At 53.6% G+C, this 23229-nt stretch overlaps 1 protein-coding gene across 1 annotated transcript in view; it reads right to left on the bottom strand.

Annotated features, from left to right (window-relative positions):
- Positions 1-23229, bottom strand: part of INTS8 (integrator complex subunit 8) — a 197671-nt gene that overhangs the window by 132624 nt on the left and 41818 nt on the right. The window contains exons 8-9 of the mRNA XM_075353053.1: positions 13690-13797; positions 13443-13595 (exon numbers count right to left, since the gene is read on the bottom strand). Coding sequence (XP_075209168.1) covers positions 13443-13595; positions 13690-13797 — 261 coding nt within the window. The remainder of the gene's footprint in view (positions 1-13442; positions 13596-13689; positions 13798-23229) is intronic.

Below are 23229 nucleotides of genomic sequence, written 5' to 3' on the forward strand. Positions count from 1 at the left end.
GAGAGCCGCAGAATTCTGGCGGAAAACGGACCTTGTGAGAGAAGGTCTGGCCGGTCCGGGAGATGCCACAGCACCTCTACGGACAGACGGAGCAGGTCTGGGAACCAAGCTCGCCTGGGCCAGTCTGGGGCGATGAGTACGACCCGACGGCCCTCCATTCTGATCTTGCGCAGGACTCTGGGCAAGAGAGCTAGAGGGGGAAACACGTAGGCCAGACGGAACTGGGACCAATCTGGAACCAGCGCGTCCGCTGCCAAGGCCTGAGGATCGTGGGAGCGAGCCACGTAAACCGGGACCTCGTTGTTGTGCCGGGATGCCATTAGATCCACTTCCGGAGTGCCCCGCCTGCTAAATTGACCGGAACACTGCCGGATGCAGGGCCCACTCGCCGCTGTCCACGGTTTGACGGCTGAGATAATCTGCCTCCCAGTTTTCTACGCCTGGGATGTGGACTGCGGATATGGTGGACTTGGAGTCCTCCGTCCACTGAAGGATACGTTGAACTTCCAACATTGCTAGGCGGCTGCGAGTCCCGCCTTAGGTGATTGATGTAGGCAACTGCTGTCGCGTTGTCTGACTGGACTCGAATGTGCTTGCCCGCAGACAGGTGGTGAAAAACTACGAGAGCTAGGAGTACAGCCCTGATTTCCAGCACATTGATCGAGAGGGCTCATTCGGACGGAGTCCAAGTGCCCTGTGCTCGGTGGTGGAGAAACACTGCTCCCCAGCCGGATAGACTGGCATCCGTGGTGAGAATCACCCAGGACGGGGCCAGAAAGGAGCGTCTCTGGGACAGAGAGAGGGGCCGAAGCCACCACTTAAAGAGAGCTCCTGGTCTGTGGCGACAGAGCCACCAGCCTGTGCAAGGAAGAGGTTCCTTGTCCCAACAGCGGAGAATGTCCAGCTGCAGGGCACGCAGATGGAACTGGCAAAGGGAACCGCCTCCATTGACGCCACCATCTGACCCAGCACCTGCATGAGGTGCCTGATGGAATGACGGCGGAGCCTCGCAGAGAGCGAACCGCCAGATGAAGGGACTGCTGTTTGACTAAGGGCAGCTTCACAAGTGCCAGCAGAGTCTCGAATTGCATCCCTAGGTACGTAAGTTCCCGGGTCGGGGTCAGAGTGGACTTGCAAGCGTGGCGAGAGTGAGCGAGACACTCCGCTGAGAGTGAGCGAGACACTCCGCTGAGAGTGAGCGAGACACTCCGCTGAGAGTGAGCGAGACACTCCGCTGAGAGTGAGCGAGACACTCCGCTGAGAGTGAGCGAGACACTCCGCTGAGAGTGAGCGAGACACTCCGCTGAGAGTGAGCGAGACACTCCGCTGAGAGTGAGCGAGACACTCCGCTGAGAGTGAGCGAGACACTCCGCTGAGAGTGAGCGAGACACTCCGCTGACAGTCTGCACTGGATGAAGCCCTGACTAGAAGGTCGTCCAGGTAAGGAATCACTACCAACCCCTGGAGGAGCAGAACCGCAACCACTGCTGCCATGACCTTGGTGAATACACGAGGGGCCGTGGCTAACCCTAAGGGGAGAGCCACGAATTGGAAATGTTCCTCTCCGATTACAAAACGTAGCCAACGCTGTTGTGAAACTGCGATTGGCACATGCAGATAGACATCTCTGATGTCGATGGATGCTAAGAAATCTCCTTGGGTCATTGACTGATCGCAGAGATTCCATGCAAAATTGCCGCACCTGAACATGCTTGTTGAGAAGCTTGAGATCCAGGTCGGAAAGCACCGTCCTTTTCGGGGACTAGGAAGAGATTTGAGTAGAAATCTCAGAACCGTTCCCAGTCGGGAACTGGTACAATTACTCCATTGGCCTGCAAGAATGCCACGGCCTGTGAGAAGGCGGCGGCCTTGGAGCAGGGGGGAGTTGACAGAAAAAATCTGTTTGGCGGGCTGGATAGAATTCTATTCTGTAGCCGTGGGAGATGGTAACCCACACCCACTGATCGAAGACGTGTTGAAACCACACGTCGCCCAAGAGGGAGAGCCTGCCACCGACCAAGGACGTTACTGGCGCGGCCAGATAATCAAGAGGAGGCTGCCTTGGTGGCAGCAGCTCCTGCCGACTTAGGACGCGGCTTCATGCGCTAGTTGGTTTACGGACCTTGGCTGAGTTAGTGGACGAGGCCGAGGGCTTAGAGGACGACCAGTTAGAGGAACGAAAGGAACGAAACCTCGACTGGTTCCTGCCCTGGACAGGTTTCCTGGGTTGTGGCATGGAAGTACTCTTCCTGCCAAAAGCTTCCTGAATAATTTCATCCAGTTGTTCACCGAATAGACTGGTCCCAGCAAAAGGGAGTCCAGCAAGGAACTTCTTAAGAAGCATCTGCCTTCCCCTCTCGAAGCCACAGGAACCTGCGGATAGCGAGGGAAGTAGCCGAGGCCACCGCAGTGCGGTGACAGTCTCCAGCATGGCAGACATGGCATAGGATGAAAAGACTGAAGCCTGGAAGTTAAGGCAACCATTTCGGGCATAAAGTCCCTGGTGAGGGAATGCATCTCCTCCCGAGAAGCAGAGGTGGCTTTGAGAGCCCGCACTGCTGCAAAAGATGGGGAGAACGAGGCCCCTGCCGCCTCATATATAGATTTGGCCAGAAGGGCAACCTGGCGGACAGTGGGATCCTTAGAGAGGTGCCGTCAGCCACTGATACAACTGTCCGGGCTGAAGTCTAGACACCGGAGGGTCCACCCTTGGTGAATGAGCCCACTCCTTGACCACCACTGGTGGAAGGGGGAAACAGTCATCAGAACCACGCTTTGGAAAGCGTCTGTCAGGACAGGCTCTGGGCTTGGTCACAGTGACCTGAAAGCTGGAGTGGATAAGGAACACACTCCTTGATCTCTTAGGCAAGGTATACTGATGCTTTTCTGCCAGAGAGGGGTGCTCCCCTGATACAGGCGGATTGAGGTCCAGTACAAATATAATGGACGCAATCAAATCATTAGCATCTGCGTCACTTTCGGACAGATCAATGGGGTACATGGAGAAGCGTCCGAGCCTCCAGTAAAGGCATCCTCCTTGTCCTGCGAGTCAGCTCGTGAACCAGAGCCGCGGGGCGAGGAGGGAAAGGGGACCCTGCGTCTCCATTTTAGGAGGACGGGGTCTGAGACCAGATGAAGAATCCTCTGTGAGCTTTGCTGAGCGACGTAGCAGCAGAAGCGCCCTGAAGAGGGGGCTGATGCATGCTCAGCAGTGTCCGGGACAGCTGTCCCCTGGAGAGAGGGATTCTACCCAAGCCGGGGGTTCAGCCACCGGAGCCGGAGCAGCCGGAGGGACCACTGGGGATGAGCCTCCAGGCTGAGGCACCACTATGTTAGAGCAGGCATCACAATGTGGTTATGTGCTCGGTACAGGCAGTACGAGCCTACAGCAGTGCATAATAAGAACAGCCTTGCAGCCTTGCTCTGATATGAGACATGCTGCAGAAGTGGGGGCTCTGTCCAGAATGACACCCAGCAGAGTATATAAACAGAGTATATAAGCAGCTGCACAACCGGAGGTTGTGGCTTGCCAGACCGTTTAACATAGGGACATCTCTGTGCCCTCCAGATCCCCCAGCCCAGGACCCCATTTGTCACAATGTGTTATGCAGACATTGAGAACGCTGAGAAAATGGCGTCCGCAGCGAGGAGAGGGGGCGGGGCCTACTGTGAGAGCAGGACGGAGGGCAAATGAGGCATACAGGGGAGGGAATCTTTCCTCAGTGAGGAGTGACCCTTCCCTGTGCTGAACAGCCGCTGGGGAAGAGAATCGAAACTAGGCCTCAGGCGAAGCCGGGGCCTAGATTTAAACATGCGGCCAGCGTGCAGGCACCATCGGCGCGGTTCTCCAGTGAAAACTGGAGAACCGGCCGGAAATGTTAACACAGTTATAAAACACACTCTCCCCAATATATAAAGTACAAGGGACCCCTGGAAAGACCACTGTCTGTGGTAATAACGTCTCAGTACTTAGCTTGTGAGACGCAGGTGCCAGATCCCTGGGTGGTGATCGCTCCGTCCGTCAGGATCCTGAACAGGGCTGCGGATGGAGACCGGTCTCCTGCAAAGCAGTGAGAACCGTGATGGCTCCCACTTCAAGCCAGAGCCCCAGGGGATGGTGAAGGAGCGCGGCATGTGAAGGCTCCAGCCCTGAAATCAACCTTAACAGCACCGCCGACACAGTGGGGTGAGAAGGGACATGCCGGGAGTCCAGATTGGACCCGCTTTTCTTCAAAATCTTTGAAATCAAAAATCAAAAATCAGAGGATGCATGTGTGTGTGTGACCTCCTGAACACAAAGCATTGAACTGGTTGGATTTGTCATCCGGGGAGTGTATATGCTCGGAGGGAGGAGCTACACTTTTAGTGTAGTACTTTGTGTGTCCTCCGGAGGCAGTAGCTATACACCCATGGTCTGGGTCTCCCATAAGGAACGATGAAGAAATAAAGACACTGTCTTATATTATTCTTTGCCCTTCAAAAATGTGCTAGGACTTATTATTGGGGTAGGTTGATTTTGAGGAAAACATATTGGGGGTGTTAAGTATACCTCCAAGACATCTGTGTAACTCCAAAGTCCTCCTGCGATGCACAGCGGGAGCTCCCAGCAGGTCCTAGTGTGTTCCACAGCGGTCCACCCCTGCTTCCGGCCAACAGTGGGGGACCTGGGATGCTGTGGAATGCATCACTCCGTGTATATACACACACACACACACACACACACACACAACCCCCCCCGGTGTTACAGTATTGTTTCTGGCTGCTGTGAAACTCAAAGACCTGCAGTGGAACGCATTGATGCTTTCCACCGCAGGTCCCAGGAGCAGTACGGTATCAGTGTGTGTGTGTGTGTGTGTGTGTGTGTGTGTGTGTGTGTGTGTGTGTGTGTGTGTGCGCCTGTGCGGCACAATCCGGCACTTTGCAGAAAAAAACGCAACCGTTTTTTTTTTGCCGCCGGTTGCAGGTTTTTTGCATAGACTTACATTAGTGCCGTATTGTGCCGCATGGGCTTGCGTTCCGTCCGGTTTTTGCCGCATGCGGCAGATTTAGCCGATGCGGCGGCTAGATGGAACGTTGCCTGGCACGTTTTTTGTCCGGCAAAAGAACCCGCATCGTGCCGCATCCGGCCGATGCGGCGCGATTTGCAATGCATGCCTATGGACGCCGCATGCGTTTTTTACACTGCGCATGCTCAGTAGCGTGCCGCAAGCGGCAAAAAACGGACGGGCCGCATGTCAAAAACGTATGCAAAGGATGCGGTTTTGTCGCCGCATCTGTTGCATAGGTTTTAGAGCCGGATTGTCCGGCTCTGCTAAAACCGGAGGTGTGAAAGCAGCCTAAGCTGTAGCTGTTCGGGTCTGGTGAGTAAGATTGTAGGGTCTGTCCTCTCCTTTTAGGGTGTCTTCTCTTTAATGAAGTGTCCTGCAGTATTCTTTAACTTTTTGTAGCTGCATGGGCACTTCATTATTGAACCACAACACCTAGGGCTTATTTTTGGAGGAAACAGGGTATTAGCAGGTCCATTATGTACAACCCAGCTGTATATACCCATTGAGAAAGAAGGGAATTTTGTTACTTACCGTAAATTCCTTTTCTTCTAGCTCTTATTGGGAGACCCAGACGATTGGGTGTATAGCACTGCCTCCGGAGGCCACACAAAGCAATTACACTAAAAAGTGTAATGGCCCCTCCCCTTCTGGCTATACACCCCCAGTGGGATCACTGGCTCACCAGTTTTAGTGCAAAAGCAAGAAGGAGGAAAGCCAATAACTGGTTTAAACAAATTCTCTCCGAGTAACATCGGAGAACTGAAAACCGTTCAACATGAACAACATGTGTACCCGCAAACAAACCAACAATCCCGAAGGACAACAGGGCGGGTGCTGGGTCTCCCAATAAGAGCTAGAAGAAAAGGAATTTACGGTAAGTAACAAAATTCCCTTCTTCTTCGGCGCTCTATTGGGAGACCCAGACGATTGGGACGTCCAAAAGCTGTCCCTGGGTGGGTAAAGAGATACCTCATGTTAGAGCTGCAAGACAGCCCTCCCCTACGGGGAGGCAACTGCCGCCTGCAGGACTCTTCTACCTAGGCTGGCGTCCGCCGAAGCATAGGTATGCACCTGATAATGTTTGGTGAAAGTGTGCAGACTCGACCAGGTAGCTGCCTGGCACACCTGTTGAGCCGTAGCCTGGTGTCGTAATGCCCAGGATGCACCCACGGCTCTGGTAGAATGGGCCTTCAGCCCTGATGGAACCGGAAGCCCAGCAGAACGGTAGGCTTCAAGAATTGGTTCTTTGATCCATCGAGCCAGGGTGGCCTTAGAAGCCTGCGACCCTTTGCGCTTACCAGCGACAAGGACAAAGAGTGCATCCGAACGGCGCAAGGGCGCCGTGCGGGAAATGTAGATTCTGAGTGCTCTCACCAGATCTAACAAATGTAAATCCTTCTCATACCGATGAACAGCATGAGGACAAAACGAAGGCAAAGAGATATCCTGATTAAGATGAAAAGAGGATACCACCTTCGGGAGAAACTCCTGAATAGGGCGCAGCACAACCTTGTCCTGGTGGAAGACCAGGAAGGGAGCCTTGGATGATAGTGCTGCCAGCTCAGACACTCTCCGAAGAGATGTGATCGCTACCAGAAAAGCCACTTTCTGTGATAGTCTAGAAAGTGAAACCTCCTTCAGAGGCTCGAAGGGCGGCTTCTGGAGGGCAACTAGTACCCTGTTCAGATCCCATGGATCTAACGGCCGCTTGTACGGGGGTACGATATGGCAAACCCCCTGTAGGAACGTGCGCACCTTAGGAAGGCGTGCCAAACGCCTCTGAAAAAAGACGGATAGCGCCGAGACCTGACCTTTAAGGGAGCCGAGCGACAAACCTTTTTCTAACCCAGATTGCAGGAAAGAAAGAAAGGTAGGCAATGCAAATGGCCAGGGACACACTCCCTGAGCAGAGCACCAGGATAAAAATATCCTCCACGTTCTGTGGTAGATCTTAGCGGACGTGGGCTTCCTAGCCTGTCTCATGGTGGCAACGACCCCTTGGGACAATCCTGAAGACGTTAGGATCTAGGACTCAATGGCCACACAGTCAGGTTCAGGGCTGCAGAATTCCGATGGAAAAACGGCCCTTGGGACAGTAAGTCTGGTCGGTCTGGGAGTGCCCACGGTTGGCCGACCGTGAGCTGCCACAGATCCGGATACCACGCCCTCCTCGGCCAGTCTGGGGCGACAAGTATGACGCGGCTGCAATCGGATCTGATCTTGCGTAGCACTCTGGGCAAGAGTGCCAGAGGTGGAAACACATAAGGGAGCCGGAACTGCGACCAATCTTGCACTAGGGCGTCTGCCGCCAGCGCTCTTTGATCGCGAGACCGTGCCATGAAGGTTGGGACCTTGTTGTTGTGCCGTGACGCCATTAGGTCGACGTCCGGCACCCCCCAGCGGCGACAGATGTCCTGAAACACGTCTGGGTGAAGGGACCATTCCCCTGCGTCCATGCCCTGGCGACTGAGGAAGTCTGCTTCCCAGTTTTCTACGCCGGGGATGTGAACTGCGGATATGGTGGAGGCTGTGGCTTCCACCCACATCAGAATCCGCCGGACTTCCTGGAAGGCTTGCCGACTGCGTGTCCCCCCTTGGTGGTTGATGTATGCCACCGCTGTGGAGTTGTCCGACTGAATTCGGATCTGCCTTCCTTCCAGCCACTGCTGGAAGGCTAGTAGGGCAAGATACACTGCTCTGATTTCCAGAACATTGATCTGAAGGGTGGACTCCTGCTGAGACCACGTACCCTGAGCCCTGTGGTGGAGAAAGACTGCTCCCCACCCTGACAGACTCGCGTCTGTCGTGACCACCGCCCAAGACGGTGGTAGGAAGGATCTTCCCTGTGATAATGAGGTGGGAAGAAGCCACCACTGCAGAGAGTCTTTGGCCGTCTGGGAAAGGGAGACTTTCCTGTCCAGGGATGTTGACTTCCCGTCCCATTGGCGGAGAATGTCCCATTGAAGTGGACGCAGATGAAACTGCGCAAACGGAACCGCCTCTATTGCCGCCACCATCTTCCCGAGGAAGTGCATGAGGCGTCTTAAGGAGTGCGGCTGACCTTGAAGGAGAGCCTGCACCCCAGTCTGTAGAGACCGCTGCTTGTCCAGCGGAAGCTTCACTATCGCTGAGAGAGTATGAAACTCCATGCCAAGATACGTTAGTGATTGGGTCGGTGACAGATTTGACTTTGGGAAATTGATGATCCACCCGAACGCCTGGAGAGTCTCCAGTGCAACATTCAGGCTGAGTTGGCATGCCTCTTGAGAGGGTGCCTTGACCAGTAGATCGTCCAAGTAAGGGATCACAGAGTGTCCGTGAGAGTGCAAGACTGCTACCACTGCCGCCATGATCTTGGTGAACACCCGAGGGGCTGTCGCCAGACCAAATGGCAGAGCTACGAACTGAAGATGGTCGTCTCCTATCACGAAGCGTAGAAAGCATTGGTGCTCTGTAGCAATCGGCACGTGGAGATAAGCATCTTTGATGTCTATTGATGCTAGGAAATCTCCTTGAGACATTGAGGCAATGACTGAGCGGAGGGATTCCATCCGGAACCGCCTGGCGTTCACATGCTTGTTGAGCAGTTTTAGGTCCAGAACAGGACGGAAGGAGCCGTCCTTTTTTGGAACCACAAAGAGATTGGAGTAAAATCCTCGCCCCCGTTCCTGAGGGGGGACAGGGATCACGACTCCTTCTGCTCTTAGAGAGTCCACCGCCTGCAGCAGGGCATCTGCTCGGTTGGGGTGTGGGGAGGTTCTGAAGAACCGAAGTGGAGGCCGAGAACTGAACTCGATTCTGTACCCGCGAGACAGAATGTCTGTTACCCACCGGTCTTTGACCTGTGACAGCCAAATGTCGCAAAAGCGGGAGAGCCTGCCACCGACCGAGGATGCGGAGGGAGGAGGCCGAAAGTCATGAGGTAGCCGCTTTGGAAGCGGTTCCTCCATTTGCTTTCCTGGGGCGTGAGTGAGCCCGCCAGGAATCTGAGCTCCCTTGTTCTTTCTGAGTCCTTTTGGACGAGGAGAATTGGGCCTTGCCCGAGCCTCGAAAGGACCGAAACCTCGACTGCCACTTTTTCTGTTGAGGTTTACTTGCTCTGGGCTGTGGCAAGGAAGAGTCCTTACCCTTGGACTGTTTTATGATTTCAGCCAATGGCTCACCAAACAGTCTGTCTCTAGATAATGGCAAGCTGGTTAAGCATTTTTTGGAACCAGCATCTGCTTTCCAGTCCTTTAACCACAAGGCTCTGCGCAAAACCACAGAATTGGCGGACGCCATAGCGGTACGGCTCGTAGATTTTAGGACAGCATTGATAGCATAGGTCGCAAACGCAGACATTTGCGAAGTTAGGGACGCCACTTGCGGCACTGCTGGATGTATGAAAGCATCCACCTGTGCTAAACCAGCTGAAATAGCTTGGAGTGCCCACACGGCCGCGAATGCTGGAGCAAACGACGCGCCGATAGATTCATAGACAGATTTCAACCAAAGGTCCATCTGTCTGTCGTTGGCATCTTTAAGTGAAGCGCCATCCTCTACTGCGACTATGGATCTAGCCGCAAGCTTGGAAATTGGGGGATCCACCTTTGGACACTGGGTCCAGCGTTTGGCCACCTCAGAGGGAAAAGGATAACGGGTATCCTTAGAACGTTTAGAGAAACGCTTGTCTGGATGAGCGTCGTGTTTCTGGATCGATTCTCTGAAGTCAGAGTGGTCCAAAAAAGCACTTAATTTACGCTTGGGATATAGGAAATGGAACTTCTCCTGCTGTGCAGCTGCCTCCTCTGCAGAAGGGGCTGGGGGAGAAATATCCAACAGTCTATTAATTGCCGATATAAGGTCATTAACCATGGCGTCACCATCAGGGGCATCCAGATTGAGAGGGGCCTCAGGATTAGAATCCTGATCACCGTCCTCAGTCTCATCACAGAGAGACTCTTGTCGCTGAGACCCTGAGCAGTGTGATGACGTGGAGGGTCTTTCCCAGCGAGCTCGCTTAGGCTGCCTGGGACTGTCATCTGAGTCAGAGACTTCAGCCTGTGATGCTTGAGACCCCCCTGAAGTACGGATTAGTTCCAACTGAGGGGGACCGGAGAGCATAGACACAGCAGTGTCCATGGTCTGAGCAACTGGCCTGGACTGCAAGGTCTCCAGGATTTTTGCCATAGTCACAGACATTTTATCAGCAAAAACTGCAAAGTCTGTCCCCGTCACCGGGGCAGGGTTCACAGGCGTCTCTGCCTGGGCCACTACCACCATAGGCTCTGGCTGACGAAGTGCCACTGGGACTGAACATTGCACACAATGAGAGTCGTTGGAGCCTGCTGGTAGATTAGCCCCACATGCAGTACAAACAGTGTACACAGCCTGTGCCTTGGCACCCTTGCGTTTTGCGGATGACATGTTGCTGCCTCCTCAGAGCAGTACAGGGTGTCCAGCCAAGAAGCGACCTTACAGTGCAACTATATATATATATATGGTACCAAGAAAAAAGTACACTAATATAACACTGAGGCACTAGTGGGGCCAGCACTAAAGTGCAGCTTACCGCCCGCTTAGGAGCGGGTGTGTGGTCGCCGAAATCCCTTTAGTCTGGGTCTCCCAGAGCCTGCTGCCTTTCCCCAGCCAGACCGCATGTGTAATGGCTGCCGGCGTCCTTGTGGAGAGGGGGGGCGGGCCCTGGGCGTATACAGACGAAGAGCGGGAAGCCTGCTTCCCACTGTGCCTAGTGAGAGGGCTGGAGCATGTAAATAAAGCTCCAGCCCTCGGCGCTGCCAATTGAGCAGCGTCTCTCCCCTACCCTGATTGACAGGGTGGGGGCGGGAACGAAGCGGCACTAGGCCGCAGAAGCCGGGGGCTAAAGTTAGAAGCGCCGCCGCCGTAAAAGCGCGGTCGGCGCAAAGTCCCCGGCGCACCACAAGTCGCAGCTGCGCCGCCGCTCCAGTAGCGGTCGGCGCAGTAGTTCCCAACATGTAACGTCACTCAGCAAAGCTGCAGTGACCTAACCCCAGCGCACAGCGCTACTGTCCCCGGCGCACTATAACGCTCAGCAAGCCTTGAGATTGTCCGTGCCTGCCGGGGACACAGAGTACCTGAAAGTTGCAGGGCCTTGTCCCTGAACGGCACTCCCGCTCCAAATCCAGCAGGTTCTCTGGGTCTGTGGATGGAGCCCGGCCCCAGGGCTTGGGGGCCGGCAAGATCCCACTTCCACAGAGCCCTCCAGGGGATGTGGAAGGAAAACAGCATGTGGGCTCCAGCCTCTGTACCAGCAATAGGTACCTCAACCTTACAAGCACCACCGCGGGTGAGAAGGGAGCATGCTGGGGGCCCCATATGGGCCCTCTTTTCTTCCATCCGATATAGCCAGCAGCTACTGCTGACTACAAACAGTGGAGCTATGCGTGGATGTCTGACCTCCTTCGCACAAAGCAGAAAACTGGTGAGCCAGTGATCCCACTGGGGGTGTATAGCCAGAAGGGGAGGGGCCATTACACTTTTTAGTGTAATTGCTTTGTGTGGCCTCCGGAGGCAGTGCTATACACCCAATCGTCTGGGTCTCCCAATAGAGCGCCGAAGAAAAGAGAATTTTGTTTACTTACCGTAAATTCTTTTTCTTATAGTTCCGTATTGGGAGACCCAGACCATGGGTGTTTAGCTTCTGCCTCCGGAGGACACACAAAGTACTACACTTAAAAGTGTAGCTCCTCCCTCTGAGCTTATACACCCCCTGGTAGCCAGTCCTAGCCAGTTTAGTGCAAAAGCTGAAGGAGAATAGCCACCCACAAGTAGAACCGAGTAAGAACCGGAACAACCGGAGACTCTGTCCACGACAACAGCCGGTGATAACACACGGAACAAGAAAATTGCCAACAGGCAACAGGGAGGGTGCTGGGTCTCCCAATACGGAACTATAAGAAAAAGAATTTACGGTAAGTAACAAAATTCTCTTTTTCTTTATCGTTCCTTTGGGAGACCCAGACATTGGGACGTCTCAAAGCAGTCCATGGGTGGGAATAAACAGAAAAACTGAGAAGTAGGCGGAGCCTAACTTCACAAATGGGCGACAGCCGCCTGAAGGATGCGTCTGCCCAAGCTCGCATCTGCCGAAGCATGAGCATGCACTTGGTAGTGCTTCGAAAAGGTATGCAGGCTAGTCCAAGTGGCAGCCTGACAGACTTGTTGAGCCGTAGCCTGGTGCCTAAAAGCCCAAGAGGCACCGACAGCTGTGGTCGAGTGTGCTTTGATCCCCGGCGGGGGAGGCACCTGAGTACTTTGGTAGGCGTCCGAAATGGTCGATCTAATCCAACGGGCCAAGGTCGGCTTAGAAGCAGAGAGACCCTTGCGCCGCCCTGTGGTTAGCACAAAAAGAGAGGTGCACCGCCTAAGCGCAGCGGTGCGAGACACATAAATCCGGAGAGCACGCATCAGATCTAGAGTATGCAGCGCTTTCTCAAAGCGATGAACAGGGGCCGGACAGAAGGAAGGCAAGGAAATATCCTGGTTAAGGTGGAAGGGAGAGACCACCTTAGGAAGAAAGTCCGGGGTCGGACGGAGAACTACCTTGTCTTGGTGAAAAAACAAAAAAGGTGACTCCGAGGAGAGCGCAGCCAAATCAGAGACTCTCCTGAGAGAAGTTATGGCAACTAGAAAGGCCACCTTTTGAGAAAGACGATACAAAGAAACCTCCCTAAGGGGCTCGAAAGGGGGTTTCTGCAATACCGTGAGGACCAAGTTAAGGTCCCAGGGATCCAAGGGCCGCCGATAAGGCGGAATGATGTGAGACGATGTGAGACCCTGGGGATGAGTGCTCCGGTCCAACAGAATCCTCAAGGGGCTGTGGATGGAGACCGGACTCCTGCCAGGCATGGAGACCGTGCTGGCTCCCACTTCAAGCCAGAGCCCAGAAGGGATGGTGAAGGAGCGCGGCATGTAAGGCTGCAGCCTTGTAAATCAACCTTAACAACACCGCCGACACAGTGGGGTGAGAAGGGACATGCCGGGAGTCCAGACATGGACCTGCTTTTCTTCAAACTCTTTCCAAAAGTCAAACAAATCAGATGAGAATGCATGTGTGGATGTATGCCTCCTGACACAAAGCAATAAACTGGCTAGGACTGGCTACCAGGGGGTGTATAAGCTCAGAGGGAGGAGCTACACTTTTAAGTGTAGTACTTTGTGTGTCCTCCGGAGGCAGAAGCTAAACACCCATGGTCTGGGTCTCCCAAAGGAACGATAAAGAAATAAGCATCACACTACTAAAAGGATTACAGAATACCTTGCACGGTGACGTCATAGCATCTACTTTACAAACTACACAAAACTTAATAAGTGGTCAGCTGCCAAGACGAACGTCCGTGCATAGAAAGCCACTGTTTAATGACCCCAAGATACCTGGTAGCTTCCAGTCTTCATGAGCGAATGGATCTGGCCATATGTAGAGGACTGCACAGCAGCCACATTTGAAGGTGCAATAACGCTGCAAGCCTGGCAATATCCGGCCAGTCTGCTCTCATCAATGGAGCAGTGAGTGGAAACGGCTCCAATCTGCAAAGTGAGAAAAGGCTATCCGGTCAGACACAGCAGGACAAGTCAGCACGAGGGATAATGGTTGTTCCATAACATAAATTGCAATTACTACCTTTGCATTCAGCTGTTTGGTGTTAAAAAAGTGGTCTCTGGCCTTCTCATAATTCAGTGGGTTTGTTGGTCCTTGTTGGAAGTAAAAAGCGCCAAGATCATAGCAAACCTGCAGAATGGAAGGAAAACCATAGTAAATAGTAGAAATTAATTTCTAGCTATGCAGAGGAAAGTCACTGACATTTAGGAGTGGGTTTCTCAGCAGATGCAACTCGGGACGCGTGCTGCGTGTACAGTACAGACCAAAAGTTTGGACACACCTTCTCATCTCTAGAACAACTGTTAGGAGGAGACTTTGTGCAGCAGGCCTTCATGGTAAAATAGCTGCTAGGAAACCACTGATAAGAACAGGCAACAAGCAGAAGAGACTTGTTTGGGCTAAAGAACACAAGGAATGGACATTAGACCAGTGGAAATCTGTGCTTTGGTCTGTTGAGTCCAAATTTGAGATCTTTGGATCCAACCACCGTGTCTTTGTAGAAAAGGTGAACAGATGGACTCTGCATGCCTGGTTCCCACCGTGAAGCATGGAGGAGGAGGTGTGATGGTGTGGGGGTGCTTTGCTGGTGACACTGTTGGGGATTTATTCAAAATTGAAGGCATACAGAACCAGCATGGCTACCACAGCATCTTGCAGCGGCGTGCTATTCCATCCGGTTTATGTTTAGTTGAACCATCATTTATTTTTCAACAGGACAATGACCCCAAACACACCTCCAGGCTGTGTAAGGGCTATTTGACTAAGAAGCAGAGTCATGAGGTGCTACGCCAGATGACCTGGCCTCCACAGTCACCAGACCTGAACCCAATCGAGATGGTTTGGGGTGAGCTGGACCGCAGAGTGAAGGCAAAAGGGTCAACAAGTGCTAAGCATCTCTGGGAACTCCTTCAAGACTGTTGGAAAACCATATTCGGTGACTACCTCTTGAAGCTCATCAAGAGAATGCCAAGAGTGTGCAAAGTAGTAATCAAAGCAAAAGGTGGCTACTTTGAAAAACCTAGAATATAAGAAGGGAATTTTGTTTACTTACCGTAAATTCCTTTTCTTCTAGCTCCAATTGGGAGACCCAGACAATTGGGGTGTATAGCTTCTGCCTCCGGAGGCCACACAAAGTATTACACTTAAAAGTGTAAAGCCCCTCCCCTTCTGCCTATACACCCCCCGTGCCTCACGGGCTCCTCAGTTTTGGTGCAAAAGCAAGAAGGAGGAAAAGTTATAAATTGGTTTAAAGTAAATTCAGTCCGAAGAAATTTCGGAGAACTGAAACCATTGAACATGAACAACATGTGTACCCAAAGAACAACAGCCCGAAGGGAACAGGGGCGGGTGCTGGGTCTCCCAATTGGAGCTAGAAGTAGAAGGGAATTTTGTTACTTACCGTAAATTCCTTTTCTTCTAGCTCTTATTGGGAGACCCAGACGATTGGGGTATAGCTACTGCCTCCGGAGGCCACACAAAGCACTACACCAAAAAGTGCAAGGCCCCTCCCCTTCTGGCTATACCCCCCCGTGGTATCACGGGTTCTCCAGTTTTAGTGCCAAAGCAAGAAGGAGGAAAGCCAATAACTGGTTTAAACAAATTAACTCCGAGTAACATCGGAGAACTGAAAAACCGTTCAACATGAACAACATGTGTACCCGCAAACAACAAAAAAATCCCGAAGGACAACAGGGCGGGTGCTGGGTCTCCCAATAAGAGCTAGAAGAAAAGGAATTTACGGTAAGTAACAAAATTCCCTTCTTCTTCAGCGCTCTATTGGGAGACCCAGACGATTGGGACGTCCAAAAGCTGTCCCTGGGTGGGTAAAGAAATACCTCATGTTAGAGCTGCAAAACAGCCCTCCCCTACGGGGGTGTCACTGCCGCCTGCAGGACTCTTCTACCTAAGCTGGCATCCGCCGAAGCATAGGTATGCACCTGATAATGCTTGGTGAAAGTGTGCAGACTCGACCAGGTAGCTGCCTGGCACACTTGTTGAGCCGAAGCCTGGTGTCGTAATGCCCAGGACGCACCCACGGCTCTGGTTGAGTGGGCTTTTAGCCCTGAAGGAACCGGAAGCCCCGCAGAACGGTAGGCCTCTAGAATTGGTTCTTTGATCCATCGAGCCAGGGTGGCTTTAGAAGCCTGCAACCCCTTGCGCGGACCAGCGACAAGGACAAAAAGTGCATCGGAACGGCGCATGGGCGCCGTGCGGGAAATGTAGATTCTGAGTGCTCTCACCAGATCTAGCAAACGTAAGTCCTTTTCATACCGGTGAACCGGATGAGGACAAAAGGAAGGCAAGGATATATCCTGATTAAGATGAAACGAGGATACGACCTTAGGGAGAAACTCCGGAATGGGGCGCAGCACTACCTTGTCCTGGTGGAACACCAGGAAGGGAGCCTTGGATGACAGAGCTGCCAGCTCCGACACTCGCCGAAGCGATGTGATCGCAACAAGAAATGCCACTTTCTGTGACAGGCGAGAAAAGGAAACTTCCTTCAGAGGCTCGAAAGGCGGCTTCTGGAGAGCAACTAGTACCCTGTTCAGATCCCATGGATCTAACGGCCGCCTGTACGGGGGCACAATATGACAGACCCCCTGCAGGAACGTGCGCACCTTAGGAAGACGTGCTAGACGCTTCTGAAAAAACACGGATAGTGCCGAGACTTGCCCTTTAAGGGAGCTGAGCGACAAGCCCTTTTCTAACCCCGATTGCAGGAAAGAAAGAAAAGTGGGCAATGCAAATGGCCAGGGAGACACTCCCTGAGCGGAACACCAGGATAAGAAAATCTTCCACGTTCTGTGGTAGATCTTAGCAGAAGTCGACTTTCTAGCCTGTCTCATTGTGGCTACAACTCCTTGGGATAATCCTGCAGACGCTAGGATCCAGGACTCAATGGCCACACAGTCAGGTTCAGGGCCGCAGAATTCTGATGGAAAAACGGCCCTTGGGACAGTAAGTCTGGTCGGTCTGGAAGTGACCACGGTCGGCCGACCGTGAGATGCCACAGATCCGGATACCACGATCTCCTCGGCCAGTCTGGGGCGACGAGTATGACGCGGCTGCAATCGGATCTGATCTTGCGTAAGACTCTGGGCAAGAGTGCCAGAGGCGGGAATACGTATGGGAGCCGGAACTGCGACCAATCTTGTACTAAGGCGTCTGCCGCCAGAGCTCTTTGATCGCGCGACCTCGCCATAAATGCCAGGACCTTGTTGTTGTGCCGGGACGCCATTAGGTCGACGTCCGGCACTCCCCAGCGGCGACAGATTTCCTGAAACGCGTCCGGGTGAAGGGACCATTCCCCTGCGTCCATGCCCTGGCGACTGAGGAAGTCTGCTTCCCAGTTTTCGACGCCTGGGATGTGAACCGCGGATATGGTGGATGCTGTGTCTTCCACCCACATTAGAATGCGCCGGACTTCTTGGAAGGCTTGCCGACTGCGCGTCCCTCCTTGGTGGTTGATGTATGCCACCGCTGTGGAGTTGTCCGACTGGATTCGGATCTGCTTTCCTTCCAGCCACTGTTGGAAGGCTAGTAGGGCAAGATACACTGCCCTGATTTCCAGAACATTGATCTGAAGGGTGGACTCCTGCGGAGTCCACGTTCCCTGAGCCCTGTGGTGGAGAAAAACTGCTCCCCACCCTGACAGACTCGCATCTGTCGTGACCACTGCCCAGGACGGGGGCAGGAAGGATCTTCCCTGAGACAATGAGGTGGGAAGGAGCCACCATTGTAGAGAGTCCTTGGCCGTCTGGGAGAGGAAGACTTTCCTGTCTAGTGACGTTGACTTTCCGTCCCATTGGCGGAGAATGTCCCATTGAAGTGGGCGCAGATGAAACTGCGCAAAGGGAACTGCTTCCATTGCTGCCACCATCATCCCTAGGAAGTGCATGAGGCGCCGCAAGGGGTGCGACTGACCCTGAAGGAGAGATTGCACCCCTGTTTGTAGTGATCGCTGTTTGTTCAGCGGAAGCTTCACTATCGCTGCTAGAGTATGGAACTCCATGCCAAGATACGTGAGTGATTGGGTCGGTGACAGGATCGACTTTGGAAAGTTGATGATCCATCCGAAAGACTGTAGAGTCTCCAGCGCAACATTCAGGCTGAGTTGGCATGCCTCTTGAGAGGGTGCCTTGACCAGTAGATCGTCTAGGTAAGGGATCACCGAGTGTCCCTGAGAGTGCAAGACTGCTACCACTGCCGCCATGACCTTGGTGAAGACCCGTGGGGCTGTCGCCAGACCGAATGGCAGAGCTACGAACTGAAGATGGTCGTCTCCTATCACAAAACGTAGAAAACGTTGATGTTCTGTAGCAATTGGCACGTGGAGATAAGCATCTTTGATGTCTATTGAGGCAAGGAAGTCTCCTCGAGACATTGAGGCAATGACCGATCGTAGGGTTTCCATCCGGAACCGCCTGGCGTGCACATGTTTGTTGAGCAGTTTTAGGTCCAGAACAGGACGGAATGAGCCGTCCTTTTTTGGAACCACAAAGAGATTGGAGTAAAACCCTCGACCCTGTTCCTGAGGAGGGACAGGGATCACTACTCCTTCCGCTCTTAGGGAGTCCACCGCCTGCCGCAGAGCATCTGCTCGGTCTGGATGTGGGGAGGTTCTGAAGAATCGGGCTGGAGGACGAGAACTGAACTCGATTCTGTACCCGCGAGACAAAATGTCTGTCACCCACCGGTCCTTGACCTGTGACAGCCAAATGTCGCAAAAACGGGAGAGCCTGCCCCCGACCGGAGATTCGGCGGGAGGGGGCTGGAAGTCATGAGGTAGCCGCTTTGGAAGTGGTTCCTCCATTTGCTTTCTTGGGGCGTGCGTGAGCCCGCCAGGAATCTGAGTTTCTTTGCGTCCTCTGAGACCCTTTGGACGAGGTAAATGGTGTCTTGCCCGAACCTCGAAAGGACTGAAACCTCTGCTGCCACTTTTTCTGATGAGGTTTGCTTGTTCTGGGCTGGGGTAAAGAAGAGTCTTTACCCTTGGACTGCTTAATGATGTCAGCCAATGGCTCGCCAAACAGTCTATCTCTAGATAAAGGCAAGCTGGTTAAACATTTTTTGGAACCAGCATCTGCCTTCCAGTCCTTTAACCACAAGGCTCTGCGCAAAACTACCGAATTGGCGGACGCCATGGAGGTGCGGCTGGTAGATTCTAGGACCGCATTGATAGCGTAAGACGCAAACGCAGACATCTGCGAGGTAAGGGACGCCACTTGTGGCACTGCTGGATGTATGATAGCATCCACTTTTGCTAAACCAGCTGAAATAGCCTGGAGAGCCCATACGGCTGCGAATGCCGGAGCAAACGACGCGCCGATAGCTTCATAGACAGATTTTAACCAAAGGTCCATCTGTCTGTCATTGGCATCTTTAAGTGAAGCGCCATCCTCCACTGCAACTATGGATCTAGCTGCAAGTTTGGAAATCGGGGGGTCTACCTTTGGACACTGGGTCCAGCGCTTGACCACATCAGGGGGGAAAGGATAACGTGTATCCCTAGAACGTTTAGAGAAACGTCTTTCTGGGTGAGCGTCGTGTTTCTGGATTGATTCTCTGAAGTCAGAGTGATCCAACAAAGCACTCAATTTACGCCTGGGATAGAGAAAACGAAACTTCTCCTGCTCTGCAGCTGCCTCTTCTGCTGAAGGGGCTGGGGGAGAAATATCTAACAGCCTATTGATGGCTGAGATGAGGTCGTTTACCATGGCGTCCCCATCAGGGGTATCCAGGTTGAGAGGGGTTCCAGGAGTGGATTCCTGATCACTCTCTTCAGACACCTCACAGGGAGACTGATTGCGCTGAGACCCTGAGCAGTGTGATGACGTTGAGGGTCTTTCCCAGCGAGCCCGCTTAGGGTGGCTGGGGCTATCATCTGAGTCATAATCCTCAGCTTGTGAAGCCGGGGACCCCCTTGTAGTCTGGATTGGATCCAGCTGAGGGGGGCCAGAGGACAGAGACCTCGCCGAGTCCAAAGACTGAGCCCCAGACATGGATTGCAAAGTTTCAAGGATTTTTGCCATAGTCACAGACATTCTATCAGCAAAAACTGCAAAGTCTGTCCCTGGCGCCGGGGCAGAACTTACAAGCGTCTCAGCCTGGGACACTACCTCTCCGGACTCCGGCTGGCGAAGCAGCACCGGATCGGAGCATTGCACACAATGGGGGTCATCGGAGCCTTCTGGTAGAGCAGCCCCACATGCAGCACACGCAGTGTACACAGCCCTTGCCTTGGCAGCCTTGCGTTTTGTGGATGACATGTTGCTGCTTCCTCAGAGCGATCTGGGTATCCAGCCAGGAAGCGACCTCACAGTGCAAGAAATAAATATATCTATATATCTGGTAGACAGTACACCAATACACAGTGAGGCACTAGAGGGGCCAGCACTGAAATGCCGCTTACCGCCCGCTTAAGAGCGGGTGTGTGGTCGCCAAAAAGCCCCCCCAGTCCAGGTCTCCCAGAGCCTGCGTCCTTCCTCCAGCCAGACTGCATGTAATGGCTGCCGGCGTCCTAGGAGAGGGAGGAGGGCGGGCCCTGGGCGTTCCTGACTAAGAGCGGGAAGCCTGCTTCCCTCTGTGCCTAGTGAGAGGGCTGGAGCATGTAAATCAAGCTCCAGCCCTCGTCGCTGCTGCGAAACAGCGTCTCTCCCCTACCCTGATTGACAGGGTGGGGGCGGGAACGAAGCGGAGCTAGGCCGCAAAAGCCGGGGACTGGATTTATAAACGCCGCCGCCGTAAAAGCGCGGTCGGCGTGTCCCCGGCGCACCACAAGTCACAGCAGCGCCGCCCGGTCCAGTGGGGGTCGGCGCTGCGTTCCCACAACACAAGGTCCCCCAGTAAACTGTAGGAACACTAACTCCAACGTTACGGTCCCCGGCGCACTACAACACCCAGCCAGCCCGGAGTGTGTCTGTGCCTGCCGGGGACACAGAGTACCTGTATGATGCAGGGCCTTGTCCCTGATTGTACTCCTGCTCCATATCCATCAGGTTCAACTGGGTCTGTGGATGGAGCCCGGCGTCAGAGCTTAGAGGCCGGCAGGATCCCACTTCCACAGAGCCCTACAAGGGGATGTGGAAGGAAAGCAGCATGTGGGGCTCCAGCCTCTGTACCAGCAATAGGTACCTCAACCTTACAACACCATCCACGGGTGAGAAGGGAGCATGCTGGGGGCCCTATATGGGCCCTCTTTTCTTCCATCCGAAATAGTCAGCAGCTACTGCTGACTAAAATCTGTGGAGCTATGTATGGATGTCTGACCTCCTTCGCACAAAGCTTGAAAACTGGAGAACCCGTGATACCACGGGGGGGTATAGCCAGAAGGGGAGGGGCCTTGCACTTTTTGGTGTAGTGCTTTGTGTGGCCTCCGGAGGCAGTAGCTATACCCCAATCGTCTGGGTCTCCCAATAGAGCGCTGAAGAAAAGGAATTTACGGTAAGTAAACAAAATTCCCTTCTTCTTTGTCGCTCCATTGGGAGACCCAGACAATTGGGACGTCCAAAAGCAGTCCCTGGGTGGGTAAAGTAAAACCTCGAAATAGAGCCGTAAAACGGCCCCTTCCTACAGGTGGGCAACCGCCGCCTGAAGGACTCGCCTACCTAGGCTGGCATCTGCCGAAGCATAGGTATGCACCTGATAGTGTTTCGTGAAAGTGTGCAGGCTCGACCAGGTAGCTGCCTGACACACCTGCTGAGCCGTAGCCTGGTGCCGCAAAGCCCAGGACGCACCCACGGCTCTGGTAGAATGGGCCCTTAGCCCTGAGGGAACCGGAAGCCCAGAAGATCGGTAAGCTTCGAGAATAGGTTCCTTGATCCACCGAGCCAGGGTTGATTTGGAAGCCTGTGACCCTTTACGCTGGCCAGCGACAAGGACAAAGAGTGCATCCGAGCGGCGCAGGGGCGCCGTACGAGAAATGTAGAGTCTGAGTGCTCTCACCAGATCTAACAAGTGCAAATCCCTTTCACATTGGTGAACTGGATGAGGACAAAAAGAGGGTAAGGAGATATCCTGATTGAGATGAAAGGGGGATACCACCTTAGGGAGAAATTCTGGAACCGGACGCAGAACCACCTTGTCCTGGTGAAACACCAGGAAAGGGGCTTTGCATGACAGCGCTGCTAGCTCAGACACTCTCCGAAGTGATGTGACTGCTACTAGGAAGGCCACTTTCTGCGAAAGGCGTGAGAGAGGAATATCCCTCATTGGCTCGAAAGGTGGTTTCTGAAGAGCCATCAGCACCCTGTTCAGATCCCAGGGTTCTAACGGCCGCTTGTAAGGAGGGACTATGTGACAAACCCCCTGCAGGAACGTGCGTACCTGTGGAAGTCTGGCTAGGCGCTTCTGAAAGAACACAGAGAGCGCTGAGACTTGTCCCTTAAGGGAGCCGAGCGACAAACCTTTTTCCAATCCGGATTGAAGGAAGGAAAGAAAAGTGGGCAAGGCAAATGGCCAGGGAGAAAAACCCTGATCAGAGCACCAAGATAAGAATATCCTCCACGTCCTGTGGTAGATCTTGGCGGACGTTGGTTTCCTAGCCTGTCTCATAGTGGCAATGACCTCTTGAGATAACCCTGAAGACGCTAGGATCCAGGACTCAATGGCCACACAGTCAGGTTGAGGGCCGCAGAATTCAGATGGAAAAACGGTCCTTGAGACAGCAAGTCTGGTCGGTCTGGTAGTGCCCACGGTTGGCCCACCGTGAGATGCCACAGATCCGGGTACCACGACCTCCTCGGCCAGTCTGGAGCGACGAGGATGGCGCGGCGGCAGTCGGACCTGATCTTGCGTAACACTCTGGGCAACAGTGCCAGAGGAGGAAACACATAAGGGAGTTGAAACTGCGACCAATCCTGAACTAAAGCGTCTGCCGCCAGAGCTCTGTGATCTTGAGACCGTGCCATGAATGTCGGGACCTTGTGGTTGTGCCGGGACGCCATTAGGTCGACGTCCGGCATCCCCCAGCGGCAACAGATCTCCTGAAACACGTCCGGGTGAAGGGACCATTCCCCTGCGTCCATGCCCTGGCGACTGAGAAAGTCTGCTTCCCAGTTTTCTACGCCCGGGATGTGAACTGCGGATATGGTGGAGGCTGTGGCTTCCACCCATAGCAGAATCCGCCGGACTTCCTGGAAGGCTTGCCGACTGCGTGTTCCGCCTTGGTGGTTGATGTATGCCACCGCTGTGGAGTTGTCCGACTGAATTCGGATCTGCTTGCCTTCCAGCCACGGCTGGGACGCCTTTAGGGCAAGATACACTGCCCTTATCTCCAGACCATTGATCTGAAGGGAGGACTCTGGCTGAGTCCAAATACCCTGAGCCCTGTGGTGGAGAAAGACCGCTCCCCACCCTGACAGGCTCGCGTCCGTCGTGACCACAGCCCAGGATGGGGGCAGGAAGGATTTCCCCTTCGACAGAGAAGTGGGAAGAAGCCACCACTGAAGGGAAGCCTTGGCTGCCCGAGAAAGGGAGACGTTCCTGTCGAGGGACGTCGACTTCCTGTCCCATTTGCGGAGAATGTCCCATTGAAGTGGACGCAGATGAAACTGCGCA

The sequence above is a fragment of the Anomaloglossus baeobatrachus genome, chromosome 6, assembly GCF_048569485.1.
Source record: "Anomaloglossus baeobatrachus isolate aAnoBae1 chromosome 6, aAnoBae1.hap1, whole genome shotgun sequence".
Lineage (NCBI taxonomy): Eukaryota > Metazoa > Chordata > Amphibia > Anura > Aromobatidae > Anomaloglossus > Anomaloglossus baeobatrachus.